The 16,945-nt window shown below is 39.2% G+C and overlaps 1 protein-coding gene across 3 annotated transcripts in view; it reads left to right on the top strand.

Annotated features, from left to right (window-relative positions):
• eipr1 (EARP complex and GARP complex interacting protein 1) overlaps nt 1-16,945 on the top strand; it is a 123,187-nt gene that overhangs the window by 58,359 nt on the left and 47,883 nt on the right. For all 3 annotated transcript variants that reach the window (XM_021316160.2, XM_012862050.3, XM_036151146.1), the window contains exon 7: nt 3,972-4,108. In XM_021316160.2, the coding sequence (XP_021171835.2) occupies nt 3,972-4,108 (137 nt within the window). The remainder of the gene's footprint in view (nt 1-3,971; nt 4,109-16,945) is intronic.

Consider the following 16,945-nt stretch of genomic DNA (forward strand, 5'->3'; position numbering starts at 1 on the left):
ACATTTCTTTCTCCTACCATCTGTCCATCCACCTGCAGGGTTTCCCCGTATTATAAGCCTAGCGGCCACGCTTAAATTGCTTCCCCACCAGGCTGAGCGTCGTGTTTTTATTTTAAATGCCTCGATGTTTGAGAGCATCATAAAGTGTTCAGTAAAGCTCCTTGCTGGGGAGAAAACCTCCTGGCAAGCATAAGCTAACGCTAGCAGTTTTTAGCTTGACGGACACTATGGTACCCAGTCATCGGGCTGAGCTCTTCCTTGTATTTCCTCCTGTATGTCCATCCGTGCATCTATCCGTTCCTCCGTCCATCCATTCATTGTTACCTCCATCCCTACATCCATCCGTCATTCAAATTGTCCTTGTGTTGTGCCAGCCAGCCAGCATGCAAGGTCCATATTTAAAAGCTCGACCACTACACAAATATGAACTATGAATTCCTGGTGAATTTCAAAATGTATGCTTAAGTGAGACATCAGAAAATTTGAATCTGGAAAACTGTGCTATTTTTTTAAAATCTAAAATCCCTACACAGTCTAACTTAACTGACAAATATCTACTAGTTCCTGTTTTCTGCTCCTCTACCTGCTCCATTCTTCTTGCTTTAATCCTTCTTGCTTTATTCCCCTCCTACTCTCCTCCTTCGTTCGCCATGGGCCTCTCACCGTCTCCCCCCTCTGTCCTCCCTAGCTGAAATAATGAGAATGTACCAGGGAACAGTGTGGTGATGGACCGATCGATGATCTTTGCTCCAGCAGGCAGAGATGGGAGAGAAAGAGGGAGGGCTGGAGAAATGGGAGAGGGGGAAAGATGAGGACAAAAACCTGCAGATAGTCAGAGAGCAGAGAAAAATGGAGTAGCATGGTTCTGCTTTCTGGAATTGTTAGATGCATCACAAGTTTTAGGGAAAGATATTATCCAAAGGCAGCCTGCTACTTTAATTAGATTCCATTCTTCAAGAAAAGCTCTAAGATACGATTTACTTTATACCTCGAAGGGCTTGAAGCATTTTGACTTTGATTAAATTCATCGGCATTGTTTTCATTTGAAATCTATCTGAAAAAATACCCAAGGACAAGCATGTTGTCCTTTTTGAGAAGCTTTAAATGTTCCAGTTTAACCAGTTTCCACTGTACTCCTTACTTTTTGCACCCAGGTACATATTATATTTAAAGATAAAATTCATGACAATACATTCCAATAATGTTTAACCAGTCTAAGCAGTCAACACTAATTAGTCTTAAACGTTCTCAGGCTCAGAAGATTTGATCCATACTGAATGATCTTGTGTGTAAATCCTCTCCAGCAAAGCCAAAAACGAATTTAATCACGTTAAACAAATCTAGAGAAAACTTTATCGATAAACGCAAATATCCTGCAGCGTTATTAGCCTCCTCCTACCACTCACCTTTATTCTCTGAAAGACCAATGGAAGGCCATTGGAGGTTTGTCAAAAAGTAAATAAATCACTACTAAACCAAGAGGAATAAAATCAATCTCGCCACTGCTAAGAACGTTCAACTTTCTGTCTCTTTCATAACCAATACTATCTCTATGGTCAAGCAAAATGTGGTGGCAAAAGCCTTTCAGAATGTTTTTATAAGAATGGGAGGAAAAATACTGAGTAAAAGCTGGTTCACACGGCAGGATTTTAAAATAGTCAGCCGATTTTCAAAGCCTGAGAGACACCACATGTAACGATAAAAAAAATCTTACATAAAACAGATTTGGTAGTACAGTGTGTGGTGTCCGGTGAGAGACAAGCTGAACACACCACACACGAACGTATGCCCCTTGAGATCTTTCAGACGTCAGAGGGGAAATCTTGTGAATCCTCTCAAGATCAAACGTGAGTTCAGGATAACGATGGGAGAGAATAATGGCGACAGTTTGTAGACTGATTTTAGCAGAGAAAGAGACATAAAAAGAAAAGGCGTTGGTTAAAAAAGCCGAGACAATGCGATGGGGGGGAGGCTCTTCACTTGCTGCACTATGATATGGAGGCGAGTTCGGTAGGGGCGATCGCCGTACTCTCGGTGAAACCCGCACCACGCTTTCTGATTGGCTACACATCACATTTGACAGGCTCCATGCAGTCCTCAGGGGACACCACACGCTGTAGGATATCGGGGCAAGACAATCTAACAGGTTGAATATCCCTGATTCAAGGTCAGAGTGGTCCCGTCCATGTCCACGTTCTACCAAGTGGACCCAATCGCTCTTAACACACCACACACGGCAGGATATTCTCTTAAGATTATCTCAAGAGACACGGCGATAATTGGCGCCTCTTTTAGAAGGGGGAGATTGAGGCGTAAATTGGGCTAAAAATCATGCCTTGTGAACCAGCCTTAAGAGGCTTTTCCAGGATCACCTTGGTGAAAAAAGGTACATTACCAAGAAACCCCCCAAAAAAACAAAAAACAAACAAACAAAAAAAAATAGATTTCCTTGAGTATCCAATCCAAGTGTTGTGCTTTCAATGTGCCAATGCTACTAAAGGTGCATCATTCAAATATTATGCTAATGGATTAAATCAAGTACAAAATGGAAGAGGATTCCCCATCAAGCTTATGGAACTCTGGGAGCTTTATAAATACACTGAGTGAAAGACATGTATGATAAAAAAGCCACAATAAAAACAAAATGGATAGATGGCTTTAAATTAGCGCAGATTTATAAAATGAAGATAAAAAAGGATTAAAAAAACATATTTTGTAACATAAGCAAACGCCAACAACACTGAAGTATTTGTGCAATACTTTTTTTTTTTGTTACAATTTTTTTGTTTGTTTGGAAAATAAACATAAAACTTTGCTTGATACTTGACCATTTTTCCTGACAAACATATGGTCTTATTTGCAGGTGTAGCTTTTTATAGAAATAAAATAACAATAATTATGTGAATGCTATTCCTGTTTAGAGTAAATCAAAGTAAGATGATCAAAAATCTCCTACCCAGTGGGGGTGTAAAGTTTCTATGGTGCTTAATTAAAATCATTACACTTGTTACAGGTAATTTTCAAAAGACCAAGTTGATAAATAAGCATGTGCTGATATAAGATCTAACAATATGAATGCTGTGGGTAAAAATACAGCAGTTATTATGCTATACAGTAACGCTATGAGTCCACATTTGCTGGTTAATTGTTCAACGTGTCTGCTCTTGTAGCTAGCCTGAGATCAGTTGTTTTATAGAGGTTGATGTTTTTGATGTTTATAGCTTTACAGACTCTAAAAACCTAAAAATCCATCATTTTAGGAAATGAGAATAATACATAAGACCAATAAAAACTGAATTTTTATTAAAAAAAAATGTTTTATTGTGCATCACTCTTAGCTTCACTCTGTACTTTTAAAACGTTTTGCTGCTTTTTTAACCCTTCCAAAGTCAACTATAGGCATATATATGATTAGACATCACCTTTAGACCTAGAGAATATTTCTTTGTCATGAAATATTAAGTTTCTCGTGTCGTTTTTCCAACCAGGAAGAAAGACGCCTGCCTTCACTGCAACGTGGCCTCTCCCCATGTGGGTGACACCCATTGCATGACATCGCCCTAGAGGTGTTGCAGCATGGTATCAAAAAAGAGCAGTTGCTGTCGCAGTGCAGATTAGGTGCAAAAAGAGCCACTTTGTCTCAACATTAAGCAGAAATGACCGCACTCCAATTTGGATGTGAATACTCTCAAATTACACCTGAGAATCTGCACTTTAAGCCCATATTGATTATATAATTGTATCCTGAATATGTTTTCATTAACAGCTAAAATAACAAAACTAGTGTCACTGTCCAAATATTTCTGGACCTAACTGTATTTTAACCTTGAATAAAGCCCATGGAGAAAGCTCCTTCATGGGATTATTATTCTAAATGAATGCACTGTTCTTTCTGAACCTGTCACGGGTGTTTAAAACAAACTCCCATGTATGCACTGACAAGTTAATAAAGGTCTTCCGGTGTGCTGCAGGTCTCCAGCACTGCCACCCTGGAAGGCAAAGGTCAGCTGAAGTTCACCTCTGGCAAATGGAGCCCTCACCACAACTGCAGCCAGCTCGCCACAGCAAATGACACGGCCATTCGAGGCTGGGATCTTCGCACTATGAGGTGAGCTCCATTACCAGAGGCTGCTAGGGAAATCTGAAATTCCATTAAAGCCATATACAGGTGGTTCTGTTACTTTATTTGAAATATTTCAGTTAATTACTGTTTTAAGAAAAAAAGTAGGTTTCTACATTTTATTTTGGAAATGTGTCTCATATTCTTTCTTTAAATCAACTCTCTCTCTAGAAAGTTTATGCAATTTGCTCCATTTACCCATTGAAACGTCAGAGTTTGGTTTAGTGGCCCTGATGGTGAAAATCTCAGAGCACAACATGTTTAATTCCTTGCCACTCAGTGTTAAGACTTGTTTTCTTGCATAGGAACTGTCTCCATGCACCTGACTTAAAGCCATTTGGATGTTTGAGCACAGTACTTTTAAATCTGACAGAAATGAGTCATGTAAGTGTCATGTAAGTTAAACTCTCAGAGCTTAATGGTTTCAGTGGGTATTTACATGGCTTTACAAGATGTTTCAGCGCTGTGCACAGAAATATGTGTTTAATTATACTCATCATCCTGAGTATGTCTTAGAACAACTTTCTCTGTAATTCTTCAGGGTGTCTTAAGCTAACAAAACTTTTTAATTATACCTCTATAGGCATTGTTTGATATTTTTTCTCAGTTTGAGCAACCATTCATTGACAACTCAAGAACTATAATAATTTTGCTATGAATCTGTTCAAGTTTAATCGTGTTTTTATTGTCATGCCACTAATTTTCTAAATACAGGATGAAATTGTGTTTCAGTTTGCCCGATATGTGCTAAAATTATAATGTCTACCCAACTTAAAAAAAAAACACAAAATTGTAAAAAGAATACTTACCAGACTTGGATAAATCTATTATTTAGCTAAAATAATACATAAAACTATTAGAATAAAGGCAACAATGTTGACAAAAATAGTACTTTTAAAGAAATTCTTAATTTCTGCATGTCATAAAGTTTAGCATTATTCTTTCTCTTGGGGAAAACATTCTCCATCTCGCTTTCAAAATCTGTTGCCGTTATTATAACTTTTAGTGTCTCTGTCACCGCCCACGTCACAATTATTGACACTGCTGGTAAAGACGTAAAAAGCTTAGAAATAAATAACTAAAATTAATTGCATCAACATGAAACATTTTGAAAAATCTAACTTTTAATTTGAGTACAATTAGAAATTTCACATCCAGAGATAATTTTTCGAAACTTTATATGACCCTTCCATGACAAATCTTCCAGGAATAAAAAGACGAAAGAACATATGCCTACTCATTTATGGCAAACTATTATACTATTAAACTCACAATTATTTGTCCTCTACTGAAAGCATGATAATTTAAAGCCATTACTCACTTAATTTGGAAGATAAATATATCTGTGGCAATTTACGAACAGTGCATGACCTTGAACAGGTCCTGCCTTTGCTGTTTTTATGCCTGGTTCTTGCAGCAACAAAGAGAGTTCTTAAATATCTCTGATTTGACCAAATTTTTACATTTTATTCAGACATTCTGTTTTAGCTTCGTTGACCCCTGCCGTTTAGTTAATTGTTTTTCTAAGTGTAAAATTTAACTGGCATGATGTAAATATATTATTATTATTATTATTATTATTATCATCATTATTATTACTATTATTATTATTATTATCATCACATGCTAAACATATTTGTTCAGATGAGATTTGGAAAATGTACCATGACTTTAAACTACACTGAGTGAATGCAGAATCATTTATGTCTACTGTACATCAAAAGGCTTTTAGAATTATGACATTTTATAAATGTTCTTTTTAAAACAGAGAGATGTGTACATATTAATGCAGCTGTGTTGTTATAAGACTATAACCTTTGTTAACTTTTGAGAGAACCAAACTGTTTTTAAAGAAAATTTCCTGAATGAAAAAAAGTAGCATAACAGATGTTTCTTATATTGTTTAAATATTTCTTTAGGTGCAAACATTTCAATTGTGCCCTTGAATGTTGTTTTGAGAACTAGGAGTTATTGTTAAGGGGAAAAAGACTTATTCTCAGCATCACTGTAGTGTTTCAAATGAGGTCAAAGGAAACACCAAAGTTGTAAGACGCTTATACAAAATAAATAAAAGACTGCCTTTTGGTCTTGATGCTCATCTTTACTAGGACTCCCTGCCTGATGAAATATTGTATATTTGGGTCTTAAGAGGTTAATATAATAACCTCTTAAATATAATATAATAACCTCTTAAAGGCATAGTGAAAATTTTTTCTGGAAATGTAGGTAAGAAAAGCCCAAGTCACTTTCTGAATAACTGTGCATGCACAAGACCATCCTACCTGCTTTTCCGTTCCTTAGCGGGATCGCATGAAATATCCTTAATGGATATTTGGAGGATTACGGTACAGTAGCTGTGTCTCAATTCGCAGGCTGCGTCCTTCGAAGGACGCATTTTAAGGCCAGTGACATCACAACAATGCGCAGAGGCTGTCCCATTTGGCAAAAATTCTGAGGATGCTTAAAATGCAGCCTTCGAATGCGTCCTCCTTTTCCCCGAATTCTGAGGATGCACCGCTACCATCCTTAGTGGCCTCGCCTGCCATAAGATTTCCCGAGGTGCTTTGCGCGCTTTTTTAGTGATAGTGAAAGTAGTGATTTAAGTCAGTTATTTACAGGGTTTGTACACATTTAACTATTCAATTCAAATTACTAAAGTAACAAACATAAGCTTATATCAAGTCTTACATATAAATATAAAATTTTATATTTAAACATATTCGTTAATCTGCTGACAAGCGTTTGTTTAATAACTGGTATATTATAATCATTAGCAGGCCCCTGGGTGAAAATAATAGCAGGTAAATGTTACCTCTTCACTGCGCTCTCCTAGCCTCGTGAGACCATCCTGATCTCGCGAGCTTTCAAGGTTTCACTCGCAGATCAGTCTGGCTACTCTCCGTTGAAGAAAATTTGGAGCCGTTCACCAAACGAACGTCCAATCAGCGTTGGCTTTGAGGCGGGTTGAGGTGTGACGCAACGGGAAACGCATCAGTTCAGTCTAAACAACATGGCGGTTTCAGCCGATGAAACTACCGTTAGCGTGGCTATCGAGCAAGTTTTATCGGAATTACAGAGTATTTCTTTGCTGAGCTAACGAGCCTTTACCTGCAGCAGCAAGAGTAGCTTGGCTTGTGGTTGTGTTTTCGTCGTCGCTCGTAACAGAGTGACGACGAATCTGATTGGTTCATTTGGCCCGTCTATCACCAACATAGGCCAATCAGCTAACCAGTATTTTCGCCCCTTCCCAAAATTACTTCAACGGAAGGTTTCCAGATGGATATGCGGAGCAAATCTATCTGGCGGAGTCAGGTTAGCGCTCTCCCAGCCTGAGAAAAATTCGTCGCCGGTTTTGTTGCCGCCGAAGCCGTCTAAACCGACTCTCCTCCTCCAATAACAAGTAAATAAAAAAAATAAAATAAAAATTTCCATATCCATTTTTTTGTTGTCTGGCGCTGTTTTTCCCGGGCTTGGGGTAGACGTGATGACGTCGTGTCGCAACCAGGAAGGGATCCAAAGGCTAGACCGTCCCATTTACCAACGGTTGAGGATCCTCCAGGGCATCCTCCGATGGCTGGGTCCTTCTAAGGCTATGTAGGCTGGGTCCTTCGAAGGACGCAGCCTGCAAATTGAGACACAGCTAGTGTGTCATTACCTGATGGGACCCCTGAGCTGTCTACAGGAATGCCTGACTGTAATGTCGAAACTAGAAGTGCATTCATGTAAGGCAGCCCTTGACCGGAGTACGCACTAGCAACAATAAACCAAGTAAGTTAATTCAGTATAAAAGTTACGTTTATTTTGGCGCCTTATGGTCCAAAACATACATTAAGTAATAATAATAATAATAATAATAATAATAATACATTTTATTTGTAATACACTTTACATTTAAGAAAAATCTCAAAGTTCTACAGGTAAAATCATCAAAGAAGGGTAAAACCAAAATTTAAAACTAAGCATCGCTTTAAAACACTTATAAATAAAATCAATAGCATAATTGTAAAATGTTAAAAGTCATACGTCCTGCTAAAAAGAAATGTTTTTAATCCTTTTTTAAAAGTCTGAATAGTCTGTGGTTCCCTCAGATGATCAGGTAGGGCATTCCAGGTCCGAGGAGCGGCAGAGCAGAAGGCACGGTCTCCCATGGTGCTTAGCTTAGTCTTGGGGAGGAGGAGGTGATTTAAGTGTTTTGAACGGCGGGATCGTGTTGTAGTGAGAGGGGTGAGCAGTTCCTTCAGGTATAGTGGGGCATTTCCATAGATGCACTGGTGGGTGAGAATTGAGATCTTGTATTCAATCCTTGCCGAAACAGGGAGCCAGTGAAGGGAGTGGAGAATCGGTGTGATGTGGTCATACTTTCGGACTCTCATCAGGATCCTTGCAGCGCTGTTCTGAATATATTGTAGTTATTGCAGACTCTTGTTAGGGATCCCGATGAGAAGTGCATTACAGTAGTCCAGCCTGGAGGAGACAAAGGCATGGACCAGTTTTTCTGCATCAGCCAAGGTGAGTGTAGAACGGAGTTTTGAAATATTTCTTAGATGATAGAAGGAGATTTTGCAGAGTTGTTTGATATGGGGTTCAAAGGTTAGTTGTGGATCAAATCTTACACCGAGATTGGTGACTGTTGTGGAGAGGGGAATGTCCTGGCCAGAGATGGTTATACCGGTAATGGGGGATGACTGGACTTGGTGTGATGTGCCAACAAGGATTGCTTCAGTTTTGGAGCTGTTCAACTGGAGAAAATTGTTTCATCCACATCTTTATCTCCTCCAAGTATTTTCAATGAAGATTCCTTGTGTCATTCCAAATTTAAGTTAACAAAAATATGTTTACTTATTTTCTTTCCTTTCTTTGTTTATGCAAATAACTTTGTTACCACCATCCATCCATCTATTGTATATGCCTGCTTATCTTTGTCGCCTTGCAATGAGGGCTGATGCCTATCTCTAGTTGTCATTGGATGAGAACTGGACTTCTGACCACCTTCTTAAGTGGTCAGAAGTCCATTAAAAGGGCAACACACAAGACAGACAACCTTACCTGCACACACTCATACCCGTGGCAATCTGCAGAGACAAATCAACCTAACAGCCATGTTTCTGGACTGTGGGAGGAAGCCGGAGTACCTGGAGAGAACACATTCATTCATCTTATAAAATAAAAAACTAATTAACTGACAGTGGTTTGGCTTGAAATGACCATCCTGAACTCATTTCAGAAGAGCATTATTATTGCATTTTTAGTTAAATTTATCCATGCATTAATACTCTGGATGTATACTCCAGAATCTTTGGGGGATATTAAAACGGCAGAAACATTTTCTTGCTCGTTGTGATATTTTGCTTAGTGTCCATTGTTCACGAGCAGAAGAAAGGGCTTTTTTCCCCCGTCTGCGGGAAGCGGTGGAACAGTAATGTTCCTGCTTGACATGGAGCATATGTAGTACCACACATTAACCTTGTAACTGCAGGTTATCAGCGCCACACCTCACAGCCCCTCGTTGTGCGTCTACAGTGCAAGTGTGAGCTTTGTTTGTGTGTCCTGCGTTTCTTAGTTACTTGATGAGGGAGGTCAACGTGTGTGTATGTGTGGGCTGTGCTAGAAGAATAATAATCACCTCGCTATTGATCGGCGTGATAACAGCAAAGTGCCGAAGAGATTGAGAGGAGAGCTGAGTGGGGGGGAGAAAGTGAGAATGTATTTACAAGATGCGTATCACAGGGCCAGATAAGATAGTTGAATCATTGATTTCACTCCCCGTCAGCCCCATAACAAATTAAAGAGTTCCTGCACACTCCGTTTTGGCCGGTTTCCTCCTGCTGTGCTGCTTTGAAAGATGCAACAGGGCGGATTTAACCATTTGCTCGAAGGGAAGGAAAAGGAGAAGGCTTTAAGGCTTGTTAGACCCAAGACTCATATTTGGGATTATAAAGAAAATAAAACACAATTCATTTCTGAAGGGACATCTTCAACCAGTAGAGGGAGCAACTTCTGTCTCCCCCGTATATTATTAAGAATCAAAATTAAATGGACCTTAACAAAGTTAAATAGTACAGATAATATATCCTAATTCAGTGAAACATAGACACAACAATACGCAACCATATATGGATGATGATGTAGCATATGCATCAGCACTGTTTGTTAATCTCTCATAAAACCAATATTTTGTTTTTAACCAAAAAATAGATTTTAACATAAATTATGAATATATGGCCGCTTACTGATGACAACGAAAAATAGATTTAGTTTGCACTTTTTCTACAAAGATCATCAATGCAGCAACGCGAGTGGTAAACACTGGCAGGACGGCCAAATTTACCTCACCCACCAAAATGTAATTTGAGGGAAGCAGCAACCAAAGATTATAGCAGCTGGTGTAAGTTTTGACCCAATTCATTTAAGATATATTAAATTATTTTTCAGGTCAATATAAAGCACTTTGTGCATATCAATGCTCTGTGCAGGCTGTCCTATTCAAAAACTCAACTATATAACTTGAGAGGGTTGGCTCCATTGCTGAATGGATCATGTGACCTAGAGTGCCTCTCTAGGTTACATTATCCATTCAAGGTTACGGCAGTCTTAGCTCAGACAAACCAGATATAACACTTAATTGATCAGACATATTTTTGGTTCTCTAGTGTAAGATTTAATCAAGAGGGGTGAATGTGGCCTTGTCTTTACAAGTAACTCTATGACTCAATCTATTGGTCCAAAGTGGCCTGCTATCAGATTCCGAAACATGGAGGGAGACTGCTTAATTTTGTGAAAATGCAGCTTTGCCAGTGGCCTTCAGAGCACTAAATGTGGAAGTTACAGGTCTAGCACCCCTACTGGCTAAAAGTTACACAGTGCTGCTTTGATCAAGAGGACAACATATATTTCATGCCTTGTCTTTAACCAATTAGCCTGTATCAGCCTGACTGACATACGGCGTTAACAAGACATATAAGTTTGGAAAGCCACCGATAGATTTTAAAGGTGGGACTAACAGCGTTAGCAGAAGCGGGGTAGAACCAATCTCATAACTACGGATGTGACGCAAATTCTAAGCAACATGCTCTGTTTTAGCTCTTAGAGCAGCCAGTTTTTGAGTTTTTGAAGGTATATCCAGCTCATTCAGGGCATAATAAAGGGCATCAATAAACCATTGCTACGTTGGGGCCGCTGTCTTGACTGTTATGATTACAGAAAAGTGCTGCTGCATTTTGGGTAAAGAGTGACGCATCGTAAACTCCCGCCTCCCACGCTGTAATTGGTCCGGTAAGTTTTATATGAGATAGTCTAAGACAGCCCAGACTAACAAGCTTTGTATTGAATACACATGGCTTAGGTCAGTTTAGCTGGAGAGGCTATTGACCAATAGCTCTATAAGGCAACATTCAGACCACCTAAGCTACTTCAGGTTTTGTTACTTAGCATCAAGTTTATCAGGTTAGGAAATGTCTTTTTTTTTTTTGCTTTATCCAAAAGAAATTGCAGTAGAATAGTTTTTTCCATCTGGGTCTAAGCCAAAAAGCAGAGAAAAGTTCTGTAGATGCTATCTGAGTATTTTGAATTCACCTTTCCACCACCAAATGGGTAGCATTAGCCCAAAGTGACTCTTAAAACTGACATGGTCATGTAACAAAACTACAGTGGTAAATGTTGTCCTCAGACATTGTCATCTATGTCACTGTAGAGTCAGCAGGTGCAGTTACAGTAGGTAAAGACTTAACAACCATTGCTTTTTTGGGAGGGATGTCAGGAGAAAGCCTCTTCTCTCTAAGAATAAGGACCCTCATTTCGGTTTGCAAAGCTGCATCTGATCGACCACTGAACAGACCAAAGCGATATGTTTTTACTGTAATGGTCAGCAGTATATTTGAAGAAAATAAATAAATAAAAGATATCGGCACCTAGTAACTACTCTGCTTTTAAATAAAGAAATAAATATAAATATGGTGAGGTCATTCATAGGCATCAGGTCTCACTAAAAAACATTAAAACAAAGAAATAGTAATAGTATAGTATAAGTAATCAGTGATGAGTTGAAAACTGTAGCTTAAAGCTTAGGTCTTTTAAACTTTATCAGTGTACCATTTGTTTCTTTTACTCTATTTTTCTAATAATGAATCCTGTAATTAAGCAGTTTATGAATTATTGGTGAATAATATTTGAATATATTTGAATATATATTTGAATAATATTTTAAAAAGCTAAAACCAAGAAATCCCCAAATATTTGAGAAGCTTTAGGGGATGTTTGGGTTCTTAATGAAAGGTCGGTGGTTTCTATGGTTTCCTTGCCATTTGTTTGTGGGTGAGATTAACTGATTAAATCTCTGTAGCTGTTTGACTCCCTTAGTCCAAGGTTTTAGGCAAACACAGATTGCAACCAAGGGCAATGCATCGTGTGTGTGTGTGTGTGTGTGAGTGTGTGTGTGTGTATGCCTGTTCATGCATGCACCCCGGTGCACAAGTGTGAAGTAGTTGCAAGAGTAAAGCTCGCAAGTGTGAATGAGTAGGGAGACATGTTTGACTGTCAGAGTGAGTGACCTGCATGTGACAAGTGTTTGCTCTTTGCTGTGGGTACTTCCCTATATCTCTGTGTGCATTTGGCTTTGGCAACCTGGTTGTTGGTGTTGGAGCCGGCAAGGTTTTGTGTGTGTGTGTGTGTGTGTTTGTGCCCAGTTGGTGTGGCAGCTGTACGATGGCAGGCTCTCAGCACGCTCCAATGCCTCCTCAGATGACCTTTGAGGTGTTCCTTCACAGCTGCAAATCCCCCCAAAAAAGTTGATATAGGAGAACACACACACCTCTACACTTCGAAACACACCGACCTGCGGCTTGTCACTGACTTTGCCAACCCAAATCCGGCTGCCATGTTCAGAAACAGGCACAAAGAGTGCAGCCCAGTGGTACCAGATGCCTTATCTTAGTTATCTAACACCCTTGAGAGGAACGCACTGTCTCCCAAACACACAAAAAACAAAAGTAACACTTCTCATAAAACATATATGGATCCTGTTCTACTTTGTACTGATGTAATATGCAGCATTATGTAAATTATGAACTACTCTGCTCCAATGCTGGGGACAGAAAGTGGTGTTTAATAGAAAGCCGTGACACATTTTCACTTCTATTCTGCATGATGCCTCAGTGTACTCTTGCTTTTACATTATTCAGGGGACTGCTCCCACTTGTAAAGAGCTGCAGTTTTGCTTTTTTATTTCATATTTTTGGGTGAAATCTGTTTTATTAATGCAGTTTTCAAAATGTGTTACTTAGGTTAAACCTGAATAACATTTTATCATCAAAAGTTCCTTCAGTATTTGCAAATTGTTTTGAGTAATACTATTGAATTATTATTGTAACAAAACAAATAATGAACAAGTAAATTAGTGTTGAAAGAGTGACAGTTTTGTGACTAATGCTTTACTTTTATACTCGGTAGTATTATGAGGGATACAATCATGATAAAATTGATGAATTGACTCAAGAAAGTCTAGAAATCGAAAAAGTGAACATGTTTCCTTTTTCTTGTTGGTTTGGGGGTCGTTTTGCAATTTTTAGGGTTTATACATTTCCTTTAAAGAAAAACAAAACTGGTGTTTGGTCTGTTTTAAGGTAATGACATTTAAATCTTACAGAAAGGCAGAAGGCAACGTGTTGGAAGTAATAAAACCCACCAATTGCCATTTATAGAGTTGGCAGCATTCAGATCAGCCAGAAATCTAGAGATTTTGTTATTTGTTTGGTTTAGCTATAAAGTAATGTCAAAATCAATTATTTTATAATATTTGTCTTGGTTTAAAATGAATATATATTACTATTACATGTTGTTATTTATTAGTTTGAACAGAAATACTTGTGGTTATCTATTCTTATTTATGTGTGAAGAACTATAAACCAAACCTGTTTACCGTTCTTACGTGGCTCCATGTCAATTCCCTTCATTGATTATTTCCTTTCCTTAGCTGTAAACAAAGTGGTTTATACCCTCTACTTAAGCCTTGCATATCAGTTTATTTCTATCAACTACTTTTAAAAAGTTAAAGAGATAAATATAGTAAAAGTTATACTGTTTTTTTAAATATTTAACATTAAACTATATTTCTTATTTTAATTGGGGATGTTGTATCCAATTATTGCAGGCAAATTCGCTGAAATTAGCAATATTATCACATTCATGGAAAAAGTATAATGTCTAAGAGTAAAGCCAGCAGCATAAATATTAGTTTGTATAAGATGGCGCCATTATTGGTCGACTTAAGACGCACTTAACTTGGGACTACACTTCATCTGTCACCACCTCAACCATCCAGGAATGAACCTGAGGATCCTTTTGTGGACTTAACCTTGGCCTTCAACACCATTAACCCAGTCATCCTCCACCAGAACCTTAGCCTGCTTACGGTGCCGGCTTCTACCTGTCAGCTTGCTGACTGGCCAGCAGCAGCAGAGGAGTATCTTCTCCTGCTCAAGAACCATTAACGCTGGTGCTCCCCAGTCCCCACTCCTCTTCTCCCTGTACACCAATGTCTGTAGCTCAATGGATGCATCGTGAAGTTTGCAGATGACACCACTGTCATGGGTCTGTTTCAGGAGTTTGCGTATGAGCAGGAAGTGGATCAGTTAATCCACTGGTATGGTCAGAACTGCCTGGAGCCTACCCTGCTTAAGACTGTGGGGCTGACGGTGGATTTGTGGAGAACTCCCACTGCATTGCCTCTCCTCACAATCCTCAACAACACTGTGTCTACTGTGAATCACTACCAGTTCCAAGCAACCACCATTTCCTGAAACATAGATGCTGAGACTGTACTTCCTGAGGAAACTCAAGAAGTACAGCCTCCCACAGGAGCTGCTGGTCATCTTCCACACTGTTATCATTCAGCTGTCCTGTGTTTTTTCATCGCTGTAGTTTGGCTCATCCACAAAACAGGACAGGTCCAGACTGCAACACACAATTCGTTCTACAGAGAGCATAATCTGGACTGATCTTCCCTCCATCCAGCACTGTACATGTCTAGGGTACTTTCAAGTTGCCGCTACAAGGCGCTATTTGCAAAATAAAATAAAAAGCCACTAAAGAGACAGTTTCTTTCCTCGGATTGTCTCTGATGATCACAATGAACAGTCAGCTACACTGCTATGAAACAAAACAACTATATTTCCCTTTCACAACTCACTACACCTTCATTTTTTTCTGTACATAAAATAAACATTCATACTGTTTATATATGTACACCTTCAATGCTGTATCTTTGAAGGTGTACATATATAAACATATATAAACAGTATGAATTTTGTATGTAATCTGTACATGCAAAATGACAAAGTTGTCTAAGTCTAAGACCATCAGTTACAATGATGGTAGTCTAGTAATAGATTACCTTACTTACCTTGAAGCTCCTGCCAGGCTGTGGAGGCAGAGGATCCTTTATGTTGGTTCGTCCTGCATGTACGGTACTTATGACAACACATCCTCAAAAATCTGTTGTAGATGCTACCTTATTTTCATCTCTCCCCCCTGTCATGATGTCCAGTTTGTTTGGACCAGAAGGTGAAGCATTATGTATCTGAAAAGGTAGCTTTTTTAAATTTATCATTTTTAAGTATACAGTGGGGCAAGAAAGTATTTAGTCAGCCACTGATTGCGCAATTATCCTGCTTAGAAAGATGAGAGAGGTCTGTAATTTGCGTCATAGGTACTTTTCAACTATGATACACAAAATGAGAAATGACAGAGATCATTTTTAACTAGCCGGGCCACTGCAGGACCTTGAAATTATTTTTACGGGGCCACTCCATCATTGTCCGGGCGGTGTGTTTGGGATCTTTGTCACGCTGGAAGACCCAGCCGCGTTCCACCTTCAATGCTCTCACTGATGGAGGCAGGTTTTGACTTAAGATCTCACAATAGATGGTCCCATTCATTCCTCTCTTAACATGGATCAGTCTTCCTGTGCCCTTTGCAGAAAAAAAGCACCAAAGCATGATGTTTCCACCCCCATGCTTCACAGTAGGTATGCTATTCTTGGGATGCAACTCACCATTCGTCTTCCTCCTAACACGACGAGTTGAGTTTGTGCCATAAAGTTCTATTTAAGTTTCATCCGACCACCTAATACTCTCCCAATCCTCTTCTGAAGCATCCATATGCTCTCTGGCAAACCTCAGATGGGCCTGGACATGTGCTGGCTTAAGCAGGAGGACACGCCTGGGACTGCAGGATCTGAGTCCCTCTCAGCGTAGTGTGCTACTGATGGTGGCCTTTGTTACTTTGGTCCCAGCTATCTGCAGGTCATTCAGCAGGTCCCTCTGTGTAGTTCTAGGATTTTTGCTCACCATTCCCATCGTCATTTTGACCCCACAGGAGGACATCTTGTGTGGGGCCCCAGATGGAGGGAGATTATCATTGGTCTTGTATGTCTTCCATTATCTTACAATTGCTCCCACAGTTGATTTATTCACACCAAACTGATTGCCTGTTGTAGATTGACTCTTCCCAGCCTGGGCTGCAATTTTCTTTCTGGTGTCCTTCAACAGCTCTGTGGTCTTGGCCATGGTTGAGTTTGGAGTCTGACTGTTTGAGGCTGTGGACAGGTGTCTTTTATACAGATAATGAGTTCAAACTGCAGGTAACGAGTGGAGGACAGAAAAGATTCTTAAAGAAGAAGTTACAAGTATGTTAGGGCCAGACATCTTGCTGGTCTGGCCCTAACATACTAATTTTCCACTATAATTTACAAATAAATTATTTAAAACTCCTACATTGTAATTTTGTCTCTCAGAGTTGAAGTGTACCTTTGACGAAAATTACAGACCTCTC

The sequence above is a fragment of the Fundulus heteroclitus genome, chromosome 19 (genome assembly GCF_011125445.2).
Source record: "Fundulus heteroclitus isolate FHET01 chromosome 19, MU-UCD_Fhet_4.1, whole genome shotgun sequence".
Lineage (NCBI taxonomy): Eukaryota > Metazoa > Chordata > Actinopteri > Cyprinodontiformes > Fundulidae > Fundulus > Fundulus heteroclitus.